Source organism: Hippopotamus amphibius, chromosome 3 (assembly GCF_030028045.1).
Source record: "Hippopotamus amphibius kiboko isolate mHipAmp2 chromosome 3, mHipAmp2.hap2, whole genome shotgun sequence".
NCBI classification, from domain to species: domain Eukaryota; kingdom Metazoa; phylum Chordata; class Mammalia; order Artiodactyla; family Hippopotamidae; genus Hippopotamus; species Hippopotamus amphibius.
In genome coordinates this window covers 127,623,188-127,641,126 of record NC_080188.1, presented here as the reverse complement: position 1 = coordinate 127,641,126, position 17,939 = coordinate 127,623,188, and the positions used below count along the sequence as shown (strand labels likewise).

The window sequence follows — 17,939 nt, the reverse complement described above, 5'->3', positions numbered from 1 at the left end:
AGGAGAGGGAACAAGTGCAGTGACGGCACAACCAACACCTAAGCATTGTCCCGGACTGCCCCCCGGCAGGCAGTTCTTCTGCCTCTTGGCCGAGACAAAGTCCCTACAGTTACACACACCCCGAACCAGAAAGGGTCTGCCGCCCGCCTGCCTGACCTTGCGTCTCTCGTCGCGCTGGAGCTGCCGAGGCTCTTGGTTGAAGTTTCCCCAGCGTCTTTGTTTTGCTTTCTGTATTGGAAGTTGTGCTGAAGGAGTTAGGTTTTCTGCCTCTAGGAAAAATCCCAGTTCACCTGAAAATTCTGATATCCCCCAGAGCACCTAAGGCAGGACAGTCGGGCTCTAACCCTTCAGGCGACCCCGAGGGAGCGGCGTGCAGTGCTCTGAGCTCCTTCTCGAGCCCTTCAGCTCAGCGGCGGCTTCCTGTGCCTGCGAACAATGCTGCTGCGTCACCCACATGCAGCTCCCAGAAATGCTTTGCAACGGAAGATGGCAGGAGGGGAGCCGAGCTCGAGTGAGCGAGCCAGCAGAGGGCCCAGCGTCCTGCGGCAGAGTCAGGAGGGGGTGTGCTGGGAAGGCGCTCTCGGCCCAGCGATTGGAGGAGCGCCCGCCGGGGAGGCGAGCCGGCGCGCCCCGCCCTCTCCCTCCCACCGTCCGTCCCCGTCACCGCCGGAGGAGAACCCGGGGCGGCCCCAGGGCTCTCGCTGGCCGACTTCGGAAGGCGCCAGCAAAGGCAAGGCTTTAACCCGTTGTGCGTCTGGTCCCTGCCTCGGCCCACACCCTTCCCCGCAGGGTCGCCTCCTACGGTGGTGGCTGCACACACAGCTCTCCCCACTCTCGGGCACACGGCCGGTCGCCCGGAGGTCAGCCTCTGTGGGGCTGCGCCGGCCCCGGAGCTGAGCTCCTCTGGAGTTACCTGCGCTCCCGGAACAAGCGGCCTGCTTCACCTGCCCGCGCCGCCCCTCCCCCAGCCCGGGATCCAGAACCCGCGCACGTTCCCAGAAAACCCATCAGAATGACCCATCTCAGCCAGTACTGAGGTAGTCGATACAGCACGTCTGTTTAGTATCAGCTGCTTCCACGACAGACGCCGGCCTCTGCTCACCTCCCCGGGCGCCCCCACCGGGAGAGAAGCCCCGGGCTGCTCTGCTGGCAGCTCCCTCGTGACCAAGTCAGACCGGCTGAGGCGCAACCTCAGGTCAAGGAGCTTTACTCTCGGGCCTCGGAACCCAGGCACGGGAACCAGGGAAAGTGCGGCTGCAGACTCCACACCTGCCGGTCTCCTGGGGCCACAGTTTACCTGCTGACTCTGCCCGCCCCCCACCACTCCGCCCTCAGGACACCAGCACTCCCGCCCATTTCCTATTCCAGCCGTTTGCTTTGCTGCCTCTTTCTTGATATTCCCCGGATGAAGCAGCCAGCCTCCCATCCATTGATGCCACTTCTGACAGCCACTCGAGTGACACACGTCACCCACTCTCCACACACCAATCCACAGCCAGGGTTAAGCTCAGACTGAATGAGCCCTCTCTCGGGCTATAGCATCCCGTATGCTGGTGCCAGATTTATGTAATTTTTAGACTCTAACAAAGGTAACTTGGCTTTTTCGGAAATTACAAAAGCTGCTTTGAAACAAACATCTCAGGCCACTGAGAACCTAGCTCTTACCACTGGAAACATACTTATTTAGTCTAGCTTATTCCAGGACAGTTGTTTCAGTGAGTTTCTGGTGCAGAGTCAGTGGCTCAATAGGCTCTCTGGGGCCTGGGGCTTTGGATGCTGGGGGCTGCATATTTTAATTTTTAAAGTAGATTACCAAGCAAAGGAGGGACTTTTGTGCTCTTCTGTGGAGCTCTTCCTGGAAATGTATGGATGGTCATTCTAATCCTAAATGTTGTTTGCACTTAATCTTAAGACTCAAAGATCCTGTGTAATTAGCCTATTATGTTGGAAAACCTTCCTAAACAGTGTGAGAGGTCTCCTTGGAAAATGCTTATTTTGGTCTTAGTGCTATCTAACCTAGAGGGATGATAAAGTACAAACAAATACTTAAGAGAAACAAGTTACAACAAAACAAAACAAAAAACAAAACACAAGTTCAAAGTTATAGCAAGCATAAATTCTAGAGGCCACCAGAAAGGACAAAAACCAGACAGGGCACTAGGAAACTCACTTCAAGTAAGTTTCCAAATCACACATTAAATAAGACCTAATTTTTTTCTCCTATTAATTCAGAATAAAAGATAGGCAACAAAGATGAGAATTAGAATACAATGTTACATAATATGGGAATATAATGAAAACATTTAAAAAGAATTTTATTACAAATATCTTGTCAGTAAAAACTGCAAATGAAGTTTTATTTATACAGGTTCTTTTTTCCCTCCTAACCTGGCTTAATGGACTAAGATCTAATGATACTGTATCCTCTGTCAGCTCTTCTCTTTATTAGTGTCAGAATCACTCCCAAAGTGTCAGATGAAGGAAATTTCTGACTAGTGTTTCTGTATTTATTCACAACTATAACTCTCTGTTTCAGTCCCATCATACTCCTGGGATGGAGCTTAGTGTAAATTTTTAGATCATAGTTACAAAATAAAATGTTAGAATTTTAGATCAGGACAGAAGTAGCCAACTGGACCACAAAGAAAAAATTTCAAATTTATAAGTTGAGAGCTTTTATCATTTACATAATGTTGTAGCAATCAATCTGTATCATCTAACAGGAAAGTTTACTAACTGGTAAATTAAAAAGGTTGGCACCTCCTTCCCCCAGGACAGAATCTAACGATACCACCCGCCCCTCAGGGTCATGCCCAGCACCTGTAAACCTAGAAGGCACTTACTTACTTAGCCCACTTAAAAATGCCTGCTCCACCACTGGACCGTAAGCCCCCCGAGGGTTTGGTCCACAGTATGTTTGCATATTCATACCAATACTAAGCCTGGTTCCTGGCAGAGAGTAGGCAGGTATTATTCACAGTAGTGGAATAACTGAATTTCATAGACTTGCGACAGTTAATTTTTTTCTGTAATAATGATACTGTTTATTAAGTACTTTAATAACATTATCATTAATTTTCACAACAATCCCACTGAGGTAGATGTTATTTTATAGAAGAGAAAACAGGCTTCAGATCCAGTATCCTGCCCGAAAGTCACATGTTTGCCAAGCTTATCAAAATGTTTTAGAGAAAACGGGAAAGTAGAAAAGTATTCAATAACACTGAAATTGTTTCATTAACTGAGTTGGGCAGCCACATGTACTGATATATTAAAAGCTTATTTATATATATATATACATATATCAAGAGCTCCTTTATTACCAAAATAGAGACAAACAAAACAACAAAGTCTGATTAAAAATTCAGTCTTCCAGCCGACTCCCACCATCTTGTCAGGACCCACTGTCAGCAGGTGATGTGACCCCACCCCCCCAGTCCCGCTGTGATTTTAGCACATAACAAAGACACTCTTTTTCTTACATTAATGGGACTGCACTACACCTACTGCTCTAGGTTCTGCCTCTTGATTCAACATCTCTCAAGGACAGGGCCTCTTAATTTTAGATTAGGAGTCAAGTTACTCACACCCCTCCCAAATAAAACTTAATACATACTCATTACTTTCCTCTAAACTTTGCCAATAAATCAAAACTTTTTAACGTCCCATTTTTCATCTAATTCCCTTCCAACTCTATACTCTATGATTCTTTCTTCAGCACTGTAGAACATTTTAGAATCTTCAAAGCCCTTTTACTGCATCACTAAAATTGACTTCTCTCCTAGGGAATATATAATTATGGATGTCTCATCTCACCAATTTCCCTCTCATCTCTTCTCCTAGTTATCTGTGAGAGCCACATAGGCTACAACAAGAAACGATCCCTCTCTCTGCAGGAAGGGTAAACTCTGGGCTTGCTTTTGTCCTTTGCTGCAGTGTAGCCTTCCTTGCTACCACAGCACCAAGTTCTCCAGCACTGCAGTCTCCAGCTGTGCAGTGATTCCGCACCCACCCAATTCAATGCTTTTTTTCTTTTTGGTGATGCTTAGATTCTCAAAGTATCTAAGCCCTAAACTCAGTATTATCTAAAGCTCAGATTAAATATAACCAGTCAAATGTAGGAATAATCAATCCATTTGATTTTAAGTGAAACTACCTGCAAAGCTGGGCTCTAAATCTTTTGTCTTCTGTTATCAGCTACATTTTCACTATGCTATTGGGTAAACAAGAGAAGGGAGAATTCAAACACTGTCTGTCAGACTATGCAGTCCTCCTACTGGACCACTTGTTCCTCCTGTTCTGGTCTCTATGCCACCCTGTCTTAGTAAGCAATGGTAGCCATGTTTTCCATGATTCCTGATAAAAAGGAAGCTCTCTCTAGACACTTTTCACAGTGTTAAGAGTTCTTTTAGGGACTTCCCTGGTGGCACAGTGGTTAAGACTCCGTGTTCCCAATGCAGGGGGCCCGGATTCGATCCCTGTCAGGGAACTAGATCCCACATGAATGTCGCAACTAAGAGCTCCACATACTACAACTAAGACCCAGCACACTAAATAAATAAATAAATAAACAAACAAACAAATACAGAGTTCTCTTTAGATGGCTCTTAACTCATTCCCTTTCTTGCTGCCTGCTTTCACTCTGCTTAATATTTGACGCAAATCTTTGTACATTTTCCCCTACCACTCTGCCTCCATAAATATCCTTATTTAACTACATTAGTCAGGGAGTTTGTGTATTTTTCTTTCTTTCTTTCATCGGGTCTTTACTGCTGCCTGCGGGCTTTATCTAGTTGTGGCGAGCGGAGGCTACCCCTCGTTGTGGTGCATAGGCTTCTCAGTGCGGTGGCTTCTCTTGTGGAGTACTGGCTCTAGGCCCGCCGGCTTCAGTAGTTAAGGCTCGTGGTCTCAGTAGTTGTGGCACACAGGCTTAGCTGCTCTGCAGCATGTGGGATCTTCCCAGACCAGGGATCGAACCTGTGTCCCCTGCAGTGGCAGGTGGATTCTTAACCACTGTGCCACCAGGGAAGTCCATGTGCGTTTCTATCATGACATTTGACCTGTACAACTGATTATAGTGAATTATGACTTCCTACAACCAGATTCAGTGAAATCAAATCTATCTATAGACATCCCTAAGGATTAAAAAGATGTTCTTCTTTTTCATGAATTAGAAATACAGATCCCCAGGCCAAAAGAATGTTAGTGAGAGATAAACATAAATCTTTCTTCTTAGGGTTCCTAAAGGCAATTATACAAGTTAAGTCACATCCACAGTGGAATAGGTATGTGAAAAAAGAAACTTCTAAGGAGTTCCCTGCTGGCTAAGTGGCCAGGAATCCAGGCTTTCACTGCTGTGACCCAGGGTCAATCCCTGGTCAGGGAACTGAGATCGTGCAAGCTGCGAGGTGTGCCCGAAAAAAAGAGAAACTTCAGCAGAAAAAAAGATGATGTTACACTTAAACTCTCAGGAAAACATAATTATATACGTCTCATCACAATGGAAAAGAAAAAATGTAAGCGCCTTTTGCTCACTCAGGGGTGGGAAGAGAGTTTGGGAACTGGTCTGTGAGTCTGGAAAAGTATGGCTAAGTTTGTTTTGCTGTACATTAATCACTACAGATATAATAGGACCACACCCACCTGGAACTCTGTTATTTCCTCCCCTAAATACAAGCCACAATGATACCACCTGCCTTGTCTAGAACAACTTTATAAAACCAAACTATAAAACCAACTGTCCAGCTCCTATCACTATGGAGAGGACCAACCACACTAGGTTACCACTCATCTTAGTCTCTTAAAGTTTTTACCATTTCACTGATGTATAAACAATAAAATATAATTAAAATGTCAACTGAAGAAAGAAAGAAAGAAAGAAAGAAAGAAAGAAAGAAAGAAAGAAAGAAAGAAAGAAAAAGAAAGAAAGAAAGAAAAAAGAAAGAAAGAAAGAAAAAAAAAAAAAAAAAAAGCCTAGGTCCTATCTCAGACTTTGGAATTCTTTCCTGAGGTATCTGGCAGAAGGCCGGCACCTGAGCGAGTTGGTTAGTAGTGGCCACTGGAAAACCTGAGTCAGGAATCAGGGATGGAGAAGAGGTGCTATGACATATTTAGCTCATCTCCCTTAAGGTCACATACAATTATTACCTATAAATTCTTCTGTGGCTTCAAACAATCTATATAACAGGTTTTAAAAATAACACATACTACAAATGGTAAACTAGCTTTCTAATACACATACCCATACCCTGCATCCAAGACATAATTCCAAACAGTGATTTAAAGACTTTCTGGTGTTTGTATTCATGGTTACTTTTTTTTCGGGCCATGGGATCTTAGTTCCCCAACTAGGGATCGAACCCATGTCCCCTGTAGTGAAGTGAGGAGTCTTAACCACTGGACCACCAGGGAATGATTACGTTATGAGGAAAAGTTTAACAGAACTCTCTCCAGTTGAGACAGCTCAAATCTGGATTCCTTAAAAATAAGTTCAGTTCTTTGAGACCAAAATATGAGGGGTGGGCTGGGCTCTGAAGATTACTAATGTTGGGAGACTTATTGAGAAAAGAAGAAAAACTTGAAAGAGCAATAGGATGAATTATGTTTAAAATGACACTTCTCTCAGAAGTTGCCCCGATGTATTTAAGTCTTCATACTTAGATAAATTTGGGCTTCCCTGGTAGCACAGTGGTTAAGAATCTGCCTGCCAATGCAGGGGACATGGGTTCGAGCCCTGGTCTGGGAAGATCCCACATGCCGTGGAGCAACTAAGCTGTGCATCACAACTACTGAGCCTGCGCTCTAGAGCCTGTGAGTCACAACTAATGAGCTCATGCTCTGCAACTGCTGAAGCCCGCGTGCCTAGAGCCCATGCTCTGCAACAAGAGAAGCCACCACAATGAGAAGCCTGCGTACCGCAACGAAGAGTAGCCCCCACTCTCCACAGCTACAGAAAGCCTGCACACAGCAACGAAGACCCAACGCAGCCAATAAATAAAAATAAAAAAATAAATTTATTTAAAAAGATATTAGATAAATTTGAAGCTAAATATGTTAAACCTACTCAACATAATCCAACAGAGAACAATTTCTTTCCTCTAAATCTGCTTGGGGTTAAGACTGCTAGAGACTGTTATTGGCCACCTCTGTTCTGAAATAGACCTCTTTAATTGAGTGTAACTTAAGTTCAAAGTAACATTTCTTAATACAAACATTTTCTCAGACTCTCCTTTTTTTTAGGGTCAGCCTGAAATCCACATTTTTAGGACTACCTAACTAAACATACAAATGTTAGTATTTTCATAACAGGGACCTAACCTCATTCTAGGAATTGAAACACTGTACAACCCAAACACATAGACACAGACACACACACAGACACAGACACACATACACACTAATTTCTTTCTCACCCAAAACTCCTGAATTTTCTCTCTGAATCCAGAAACTGACTGCCCTATCCAGATCAACAGCTGTCATGCAACGTAACCAACCCTTACCTTCACATCAGCAATGAGAGCATCTTCGTCTTCTATCCCTGTAGGGACACATTTCTTGTGCAGTGGCAGAGACTCCAATTTATCTACAAGGCAACGAAGGCCTTCAAGCTCAAAATGGGTTAGATGCACCTGTCGGTCCTTTCTGGGGCTACACTGTGGATCCCACACTTGGCCATTGTGGGAGCCCCGGCTAGAGTCTGAGGACGAGTCCCCAGACAAAGTTTTCTTCATACTTGGAAGACTTCGGCAGGTTTTGCCCAGTCCATCGTAATCCAGGTTGACCCCATTGGCCACGGGGCTAGTGAGGACAGAACGCCTGCTGCTCAAGCGCCGCGGTTCTCGGTCTACGGCTTCCTCATCCCCATTTCCAGACTCCAACCCATTTAACTCCAAATCTGCCAGTAGGAAGAAAAAATGCAGTAAGAACATGCCAGTTGGCCATGTGATCAAGAAAAGAAATAGGTTTTTGTCCACTGCTAAAAATCAGTTACAGGTTAAAAACAGGATCCTGAGCTAGTAGGACAACTGAGGAATTTTTAAAAGATTGGGAAGGGTGCAGTCTTTAAACTGTGTGCTAGAAATAAGTTACCTATGAAAACAGCTGTAAATAAGTTTCAAGTTCAAATTTAATTTGGGGATTATGATTTCATTGTCCTTTAAAAAAATAGTATGAAACACATATATTTAAGAAGTAGTTCTGTTCAAAGTTTTGCCCATAAAATTAAGCTTTGGAATCAAAATCTTAGCAACATGGCTAATAAAAGAAAGTGAATATTTTTTAAAAGAAAGATTTTGATAGTCAAAACAAAGTGAAAATACAAGTTTTAATGAAAGAAGAATTTTAAGATGTTAACTGATCTTTTATTATGAAAGTAATACATGTTGACTATTAATAATTTAGAAAATACAGGAAGGTGCAAAGAAGTCAGTCATCCCATGTCTCTCCACCCTTGGATACCAACTCAACAGTGTAATGTATCTTCTTTCTGTCTTTTTCTACATATGTGTATGACTATGACTTGATGTATTTTTAAACAAAATTATGATCATGCTGTATATACAATTCTGTACTCTGCTTTCACATATTGGTGAACATGTTTTATTTTCAAATGACAATAAAAACTATCCTCAGAGGAAACGCTAAGGCAAAAAGTATCTTCCTCAGATTGAAGACTCTCCATTAAATATAGGACCACAGGATATTACAGTGCTGGCTCCTCTTTATTTTTAAGGCATGGAATAGCCTAAAAATGTATAACTGAAACTGTCCTTACATTCAAAAAAATATTTCTCTTGACAGAAACTGGGGAAACATTAAAGCACAGAGGTTAAGAATATGTATTTTAGAATCTTACCAATATGGTTTAAGCTGTAGCTTTCCCAATTACTAACTCTTAGATCATGAACAAGTTTTTAAATTTCCTTGAACCTTAATGTCCCCATTTGTAAAATATGGATAAAAGCACCTATACCTCACAGGTAATAATAAGAACTTAATGTATATAAACTGCTTAGTTTGGTGCATGGAATATAGTAAGAGTAATTATGAGGATACAATCCTAGTTTTTATTGTGTCAAAGACCACTCTTTACACAATAAAACATGTTAGATGACTAATTACTCTTCTTGGTTTTTAAGGCTGCACTGCATGGCTTGTGGGATCTTAGTTCCCCGACCAGGGACTGAACTCTGGCCATGGCAGTGAAAGAGAGGAGTCATAACCACTGGAGCTCCAGGGAATTTCCAACTGATTACTTTCTCGAGGGGCTAAGTACTAACAACTCAGACAAAGATGAGATCCAGAATATTTCATTTAGCCTTAGTAATTTACATCTGGGTAGGAGGATCAACTGTAACCAGTATTCAACGTCAATGAATGGATTTGGTACTTCCAAGTAGATAAAACACAAACTATAAAAACAAAACTACTGAGCAATAACCTATGGAATATTCCTGGCCTCACCCTCAGTCCTGCAGGGTATCTTGAAAGTGGAACACTTACCCATGCTAAGAGACTCTTTCTGAAATTCCTTAGTTAGGTGGGAGCGGTTCGTTATGCAGTACACATAGCGCTCCAACACGTACCAACACATCTCATAGTAGAATGGATAGCGGAACTTATTTGGGACCTACACAGGAACAAAATAATGAGAAAATCAAGCTGATAACAATTTTCGAGGAAAGAGAGAAACAAACAATCACTGCAATAATTAGCCCAGGAAAAACACTCTCTAGTCAACCTGCAAACCTAGGTTGCCATGTGGAGCAAGAATTTAAGTGAATCTGTCAACTTAGAAAATGATGGTCTTGGGAAATAATCACTAAAGATAAAAAGGTACTTAGATCATTTAGAACTATCAAGAAGCTGCCTTATTGAGTGGGAAAGTATCAAAAAGAAATTCTGAAACAGAGTGCAAAATGTTAGTAAGACACAATATATCTGAGAAAATTGTTTTAGGGTTCTTAGGATACAAAGGCATACCAATCACCCTTGTCTTTTTTTTTTTTGATATGCAATAACGTCTCAACTTTTATTGGCCTCCTGCTCCCCAGGACACCCTGCTTCTGCTAACTCAATGCCTTAGAACTGTGGTGTCCAAGGTCTCAGACACCACTTTGCTGCCCACAAGCCTGAGGGTGGTGGTCTTCTGGATGGTTTGCAAGGAGCTGCGGCTGTCCACAGCGTCACCAAGATTGAAGTCCTCCCCATCTTCCAGCAGGTGGCGGTAGGTGTTGATTTCAGCCTCCAGCTTGACCTTGATGTTCAGCAGGGCCTCGTACTCCTGGGTCTGGTGTTGCCCCTCTGCCTGGGTCTGGGCCAGCTCCGACTCCAGGTGCAGGAGGACCCCGTTGAGTTGCTCCATGTGCATGGCATAACAGGCCTCCATTTCCCTCAGGCTGTTCTCCAAGCTGGCCTTCAGATTTCTCACGGAATCCAGGTCGATCTCCAGGGACTGGATGGTGCATCTCAGCTCCGAGAGTGTTATCTCAGCAACTCCTATCTCAGCGGTCTGCGAGGTGACTACTGTGGTGCTCTCCTCAGTCTGCTGAGACCAGTACTTGTCCAGTTCCTCTCGGTTCTTCTGAGCCAGCTCGTCATACTGGGCCCGGATGTCTGCCATGATCTTGCTGAGGTCCTGAGGTTTGGGGGCATCCAACTCCACGGTCAACCCAAAGTTGGCAATCTGGTTTTGTAGACCTTTTACTTCCTCCTTGTGGTTCTTATTCATGAAGAGCAGCTCCTCCTTGAGAGCCTCGATCTCCATCTCCAGCTGCAGCCGGGTGACACTGGTGTCATCAATGACCTTGCGGAGCCTGTGGATGTCACTCTCCAGACTGGCACATGGCCAGCTCCGTCTCACACTTGACTCTGAAGTCATCAGCAGCAAGATGGGCATTATCAATCTGCAGAACGATGCGGGCATTGTCCACAGAACCTGTAAAAATCTGAGCCCTCAGGTCGTCGATGGTCTTCAAGTAATGCCCCCAAGTCTCTGACCTGGGGTCCCTTCTTCTCCAGGTGTTTCCGGATCTTGCTCTCCAGTCTCCTATTATCAGCCTCCAGGCTCCTCACCTTCTCCAGGTAGGAAGCCAGGCGGTCATTCAGGTCTTGCATGGTCTCCTAGCCCTGAATGCCCCCTACACCCACCAGACCCCTGGCCATCCCGGCGCCCAGGTTCCTGGACCCCCAGCTGCCCTGGACGCTGGTGGTGCAGGACACGGAGATCCGGGAGCCGGAGTCCCCGGCGCCTGCATAGATGCTGACTGCACTGCTGACCGGCTGGACCCGGTGGCCTGGCGACTGCACGGAGCCCAGGGACCAGTAGTTGGAGAAGGTGGACTGGGCACTGAAGCTCATGTTGTTTGTTCCGCGAGGAATGAGCGAGACCAGGACTCAGGTGCTGGACCGTCCACCCTTGCCTTTATTATGGTTTTACCCTGAATCAGAAAGCCATGAAACACAGAATATAATGGAAAATCAGGACACGAGATAAAGTTGTATGTTTTTATTATGTCCTTACATATATGAAAGTATGATTAGAGAATGCATTCTCAAACTATATCTAGTCTAGGACATGAGACTGAGTATTTCCCCCATTATTAACTCTCAGTTTGCCTGTCTCATACTGTGTAGGCTACCAAGATGGCATGTCTACGAGTCAAGTTACCATTACGTGTTGCCTCATCAGCTGCTATCTTTTTTTTTCTTTCCATTCTTCCCAAAAGTAGCATGAAATTATTCCAGCTGAATTATAATAAAAATAATTGCCCTTTAGATCTACCACAGTCAAGGAAATGGCAAATCAGCATGGATCAACCAGTGAGGAAGATGAACCATGGGGATGATCCTAAATACAGGCATACCTCACTTTACTGAACTTAACTTTACGGCGTTTTGCAGATATTGTGACTTTTTTGCAAATTGAAGGTTTGCAGCAACCTTGTACTGTCAGATGACGGTTAGCATTTTTTTAGCAATAAAGTATATTATGGTATGTACTTCTTTAAAAGACATAATGTTACTGTATACTAACAGACTACATATAATGTAAACAAAACTTTTAAATGCACTGGGAAACCAAAAACATATTGTGACTCAGTTTACTGCAATATTTGCTTTATCACAGTGTTCTGGAACCAAATCTGCCATATCTCTAAGGTACGCCTGTATATTCTGCCGGTCTTCTTTTAGAGAGGTCATCTTTCAAATGGATAAGGCAAACAATACTTTTAGGATTGTTTTGAATATGTAACTCCTGAGAACGTTCCCACCTCCTTTTTAAAGCCCCATGTCAGGTAGTCTTCCTGAATCAAGGAGACCCAGGTGGCAGTCGCTTTTCAAAACCCTTCCCTAGGTCACAGGGCATCACTATGGAATAAGGAGATCACTTTCCTCATTGCAAGGCAGGAGAGACATGTACTTTTCATTAGCTTTCCAACGCTGAGGCTTTAGGCTCTGAATCTTGTCTCTTATGCCACTACAGCTTTAACAACTAGAAGAGGTTTCTCCTCCCTTATTTGAAAACCAAATTAATTTACTTCTGGTGCAGTAGGAGGGAACGCAAGAATTAATAGACACTTGATCTCCCTGCAAATTAAACATGATACACTGGGCTTCTCTGCTCGCCTTTTAAGTTTTATTAATACTTCTCTGGAAAGGTCTTTATTGGACAGGACAGGGCAACCCAAGACACTAAACCCTCTGGGACTCTGTTGAGAGAGGAGTCACATGGACAGAAAATAAATAAATAAATAAATAAATAAATAAATAAATAAATAAATAAATAAATAAAGTATTAAATAGGCATCAAACTTTTTTCACTTGGAACTCAAGAGACTGTACTAATAATAGCCAAGACATCACACATCCAAACTGCCCCGTTACATTTTACCTATGCTGCTAGATGCCACAGAGCACATAAATTTCTAAGACTGGGTTAGAAGTTTTCAAAAAAAAATTTTAATACTCATTATAAAATTATTGAGCCTTTAAGTGCTATCAATAGAATAATTACCAACACTCAAGTTCAAATAGTATATTTCCACAGTGGTACGGCAAAAGTAACCAAAACACTGCCTTAAATTACAAAACATTTTCCTAAAGCATTCTCTACATATTCTCTTTTAAGTTAAAGTTTATAAGTTTATAGAAGTTAATAATGTAATAAACATGTCAGGTTGGTATTAGCAATGTAAAAGCTTGGTGGCGGGGGGGAACGGGGGGGAGGGAGAGAGGAAGAAAGGAAAGAAGGAAGGAAGGAAGGAGAAAGAAAGAAAAAGAAAGGAAGGAAGGAAGGGAGGGAGGGAGGGAGGGAGGGAGGAAGGAAGGAAGGAAGAAAGAAAGAAAGAGAAAGAAAGAAAAGCTCTTGTGTGTATACATGTAGAGGACCCAAAGAAATTTTATAGAAACACAGAGGGGTTCCTTATTTGGAATGAAAGAATTAAGCCAGGGACTTCTCTGGTGGCACAGTGGTTAAGAATCTGCCCGCCAATGCAGGTGACATGGGTGCGATCCCTGCTACGGGAAGATTTCACATGCCATGGAGCAACTTAAGCCCGTGCGCCAGAACTTCTGACCCTGTGCTCCAGAGCCTGTGAGCCACAACTACTGAGCCCATGTGCCGCAACTACTGAAGCGCACATGCCTAGAGCCTGTCTCCACAACAAGAGAAGCCACCGCGTTGAGAAGCCCATGCACCACAATGAAGAGTAGCCCCCGCTCATCGCAACTAGAGAAAGCCCGTGCGCATCAACGAAGATCCAACACCAAAAAGGAAGAAGAAAGAAAGAAAGGAAGATGATGTGCATTAAAAAAGAAGAATTAAGCCATACTTAGGAAAAATAGAATAATATGGCAGTTAGATACTGAAATTTGACATTTTATGATAAAGTCTAGGAAAATTAGATAGATAAATCAACATCAGTTACTATCAGTTTAACAGTCTGCAGAAAACGTTTCACACAGAGATAAGATGCTCATTTTATCTATGCTATTGAATATATACTCTCCCTTTCTCCCCTCAAACTGAGCAAACAATTAAGCTATGGGTATAATAGCAATTTTTAACCAAAAAGAGGGAATGCTTTTTTTTAAATTAATTAATTAATTAATTAATTGGCTGCATTGTGTCTTTGTTGCTGCACACAGGCTTTCTCTAGTTGTGGCGAGTGAGGGCTACTCTTCATTGTGGTGTCTTCTCTTGTTGTGGAGCACGGGCTGTAGGCACGTGGGCTTCAGTAGCTGCGGCACATGGGCTCCATAGCTGTGGCTCATGGGCTCTAGAGCATAGGTTCAATAGTTGTGGCATACAGACTTAGTTGTTCCGTGGCATGTGGGATCTTCCTGGAGCAGGGATCGAACCCGTGTCCCCTACATTGGCAGGCAGATTCTTAATCACTGTACCACCTAGGGAGTCCCGGGACAGCTTTTTAAAAATATTTTCAGATTGAACCTTACAGCAGGGTAGGTGGCATTATCTCTTGGAATTACTTTGAGTTAAATAAGTGTATTTTACTATGAAATTATGTAATTTTTCTGTTTTGAAACATTTTCACTATTTTTACTATTACTATAACTTAAAATTTACTAAATTACTTACTATCTTCTGTAGTTTCACTACTTTTAACAAACAAGCAGAAGTTCACTTCTACAAAATTTATTTAAAAAGCATTTCATCCTCTCAGTTTCTACAGGGCAATCCCTGTAACTCCAGCAATACCAATCTTAGCTCTTACGTATAACATGATGGGTAGCGCCAACCAAAATAAATGTCTCAACATAGGCGCCAAGATGGTTAACTAAGTGTATCCACGGTAAATTGTTCAGTGACCATTCCTTCCAAAAGCTGTGAATTCGTCTTTATTTTTTGACTTTTAATTCTGAAAACTTTCAAATCCACAAAAAGTTTAAAGGGCACTACCACTAAGACTTCCACAGTGTCTCCAAGATTCACCAACCGTTATAACATAGCGCATTTTTAAATGGCGGGGGGTGGGGGTGGGGTGTAACTAAAAGAGCATTTGTAATATGGGAAAATCATATGAAATCAAATTTCAGTGTCCATAAATAAAATTTTACTCTATTTGAGCCATCCCCACATATTTAAATATTTCATTCTATAAGGCAGAGTTAATGCTTATGACAGATACTGTACGGCCCACAAAGCCTAAAATACTTACTATCTGGTCCTTTACAAAAAAAGTCTGCTGACTCTTGCCTTAAGGTATCCTCTACGTGTAACTTTCCCCCTATATATCCAGAATGGTTTAACAGCTATGTAATATCCTATGGAAAACTGACAAAATAAGACACACAAATCATTTTCTATAGGGCTTAATTCTCTCACGGAACCCCAGTTGAGAAAGGCACTATGTGTATTTATATGTTAAAGAACAATAGATTGAGTGTTACATAGTAAGCAGAGCAGAGAAAGATACATGAAACCTCTTTACATCCAATTATTATATAGAGTTACTTACCCGCGTCCGATCTTCAATGTTGTATATTTTCAACTGCATGGGGATATTGAAGCTATGCAAAAAATTGCCTCCAAACACTAGTGTGTCTGTAGGAGTATACACAGCATGAATCCAGCCTAGGAGGAAGGAAATGGAGGGCAGAGGCTTTAAGCACACACTGTAATACGGCTCCCTCAGAGCATGAGGACAAGACTGCTAGATCACACTTTCTGCCTCTTCGTGGCTGGTCAGGTTACTTAATCTCTTGCAGCCTCAATATCCTCTATAAAACCAGGATACATTATACTTTATATGCATGCTTGATAAGCAGTGAATGACCAATGCGTATAAAGTATTTAGCATATGACAAACTTTCAATAAATGATGCTTGCATTTTTGGAGCACCTAATATGAATCAGGCTCAGTACAAGTGAACTCACACGTATTGTCATCTATTCCGCACAACAAAATGAGATAGGGATTTAAATATTTGGATTTAAATAATACCAAAGTAATATTAGCAGATAAATGCATAGTCAGAATTCTAACACAGGTCTGTGACTCCAAAGTCTGTGTTCCCTCTAAGTACTTATTTTGGAACTTAGTTACCTGATAAAAACTATTACTGATTCAGCACTCTAGCCTTCACAGCCATCCCTTGGCAGAGTAGGTAATTTTTAATCAAGGGTGTTTATCATCTGCAGAACAGGTCTTATCCCTAGAGATTCTGAATAGCTAGGGCTAATGTGGGGCCCAAACATGTAGATCTGCGAAGCCTCCACTGGCAATTCTGATATATACTTTTAGTGGAAAATCACAGTCTTTTTAAGAAAAAGATAAATTCTTAGCATCTACTCAATAATGACAAGAAAGAACACACCACCGTTTTCTGTCCACTCCAACATCATAACCATTTTTGGTGGTAATCTATCAATTTCTTCTTTTTTAAGAAAAGAAAGTGGCTAGAGTAGACAATGCACTTTTTTTCATCTTGCTTACCTGAGGGAATGACGAAGGTATAACCCTGCTTGAGCTCAATGCGCTGGCAATCTGAAACCCGGTCACCCAGAAAGATGTCTCCCTGTTTCCCTGACAGCAGCCAATTCTCGTACAGCTCCAGGTTGTGGGCTGTAGGGGGGATGAGCCAGAAGACCTGTGAGTTAAAAAACTTCAGTCTGTTAACAGCCATTGACATGACCCAGTCGTCTCCCTCAACTGATAAACAGGTACAAAGTTAAGACCAACGGGTAGAAGAGAAGCAAGCAATCCTCCCAGCCTACACAACTTGACCATTTGGGAAATTCTAGAGGCCTCAAGGAAGTAGTCCTTTTTTGTCCTCCACTTGATCAAACAGCATTAGGGCTTCCCTGGGGTTTGATTGTAGAACCTGGAACCTATACAGGACTCAGAGAGAAGGAGCACATTTAGGTTGTCACCTGGGCGGTCCCTTACTTGCCCCTGGCTGGCTGGCCTCACTGGTCCTAAGATGCACAGTTGGTTAGGTACAGTATCTTCAAAAGACAGGCCTGGGTTGCTTTATTCCAAGGTAGTAACCAAGACCAAAAGGACAGAACTTAAGATACCACTTAAACAGATCTAAAGTAAACAAAAATGACTCTGGATTTGGAGGTAGCTGTTCTAGATTTGGCCCCCACATTTTAAAAGCATCACTTGTTTTCATTCCAGTTCTACTTTTCTCTCACAAATGCTTTCACTTCTTATGAGAAAAAGGGGTAACAATAAGACTGTAATACTACAAACCTCTGATATTAATTCTACATTTCCATTCTCACACAGCATTCAGAAGCACTCTGAGAAGCTGGAATATACGTCTTTATGAATGAGGATAATCTCTGAAAATCTATTTATATCCTCTGATATAAACAGGAACTTAAAGGCTTCCTTTGACTACATTTCTGACCAATGCCTCTATATAGGGAAAAGTGGTTTGGATCCCAATTTGCTGATTTCATTATGAATCTATCCACAATTTGTGTTCCCTTCTACTACTGTATTATACTTCCAGGTAGAGAAATTATCTTGTGCTCCTAAAACCATTTCCTTGCCTTCATTTGGAGAATTCTGCTTTGGGAATCTAGAAACAGGGCTGTTGAGGTTTACTAAGTATTGGTGCCAATATTGGCATAATGAGAATGGACTAGATGAATACTAATTCCTACTGGACTCTAGCCAAGAAGGTCAACTTAATCTATGATTCTCTCCAGATACAAGTGGGGACAATCTCCTATTAGACTCGTTTCCTAGGTATATGAAGCATGCATGAACTGAAGCAGTCATATAAGCAGCTTCAGATTCCAACCCCCATCACAACTATGACCGTACCTTTCCCCCTTGATGGATGTGATACCAAACAGAGGTACCACCAAAGTCCACATGGAAGTCAGTATAGCAGCCTCGAACACTCATCAGACAGTACCTGACCCAAAAAAAGCAGTAGCATTAATACACTGACAAGAAAAA

General features: G+C 42.5%; 1 protein-coding gene and 1 pseudogene across 7 annotated transcripts in view; both read right to left on the bottom strand.

The window, feature by feature from the left end:
- KDM2A (lysine demethylase 2A) overlaps positions 1-17,939 on the bottom strand; it is a 105,720-nt gene that overhangs the window by 16,240 nt on the left and 71,541 nt on the right. For all 7 annotated transcript variants that reach the window (XM_057725708.1, XM_057725714.1, XM_057725710.1 and 4 more), the window contains 5 exons: positions 17,802-17,895; positions 16,458-16,611; positions 15,480-15,595; positions 9,502-9,628; positions 7,500-7,894 (listed from right to left, as the gene is read on the bottom strand). In XM_057725708.1, the coding sequence (XP_057581691.1) occupies positions 7,500-7,894; positions 9,502-9,628; positions 15,480-15,595; positions 16,458-16,611; positions 17,802-17,895 (886 nt within the window). The remainder of the gene's footprint in view (positions 1-7,499; positions 7,895-9,501; positions 9,629-15,479; positions 15,596-16,457; positions 16,612-17,801; positions 17,896-17,939) is intronic.
- On the bottom strand, positions 10,026-11,392 carry LOC130847948 (keratin, type I cytoskeletal 18-like; annotated as a pseudogene).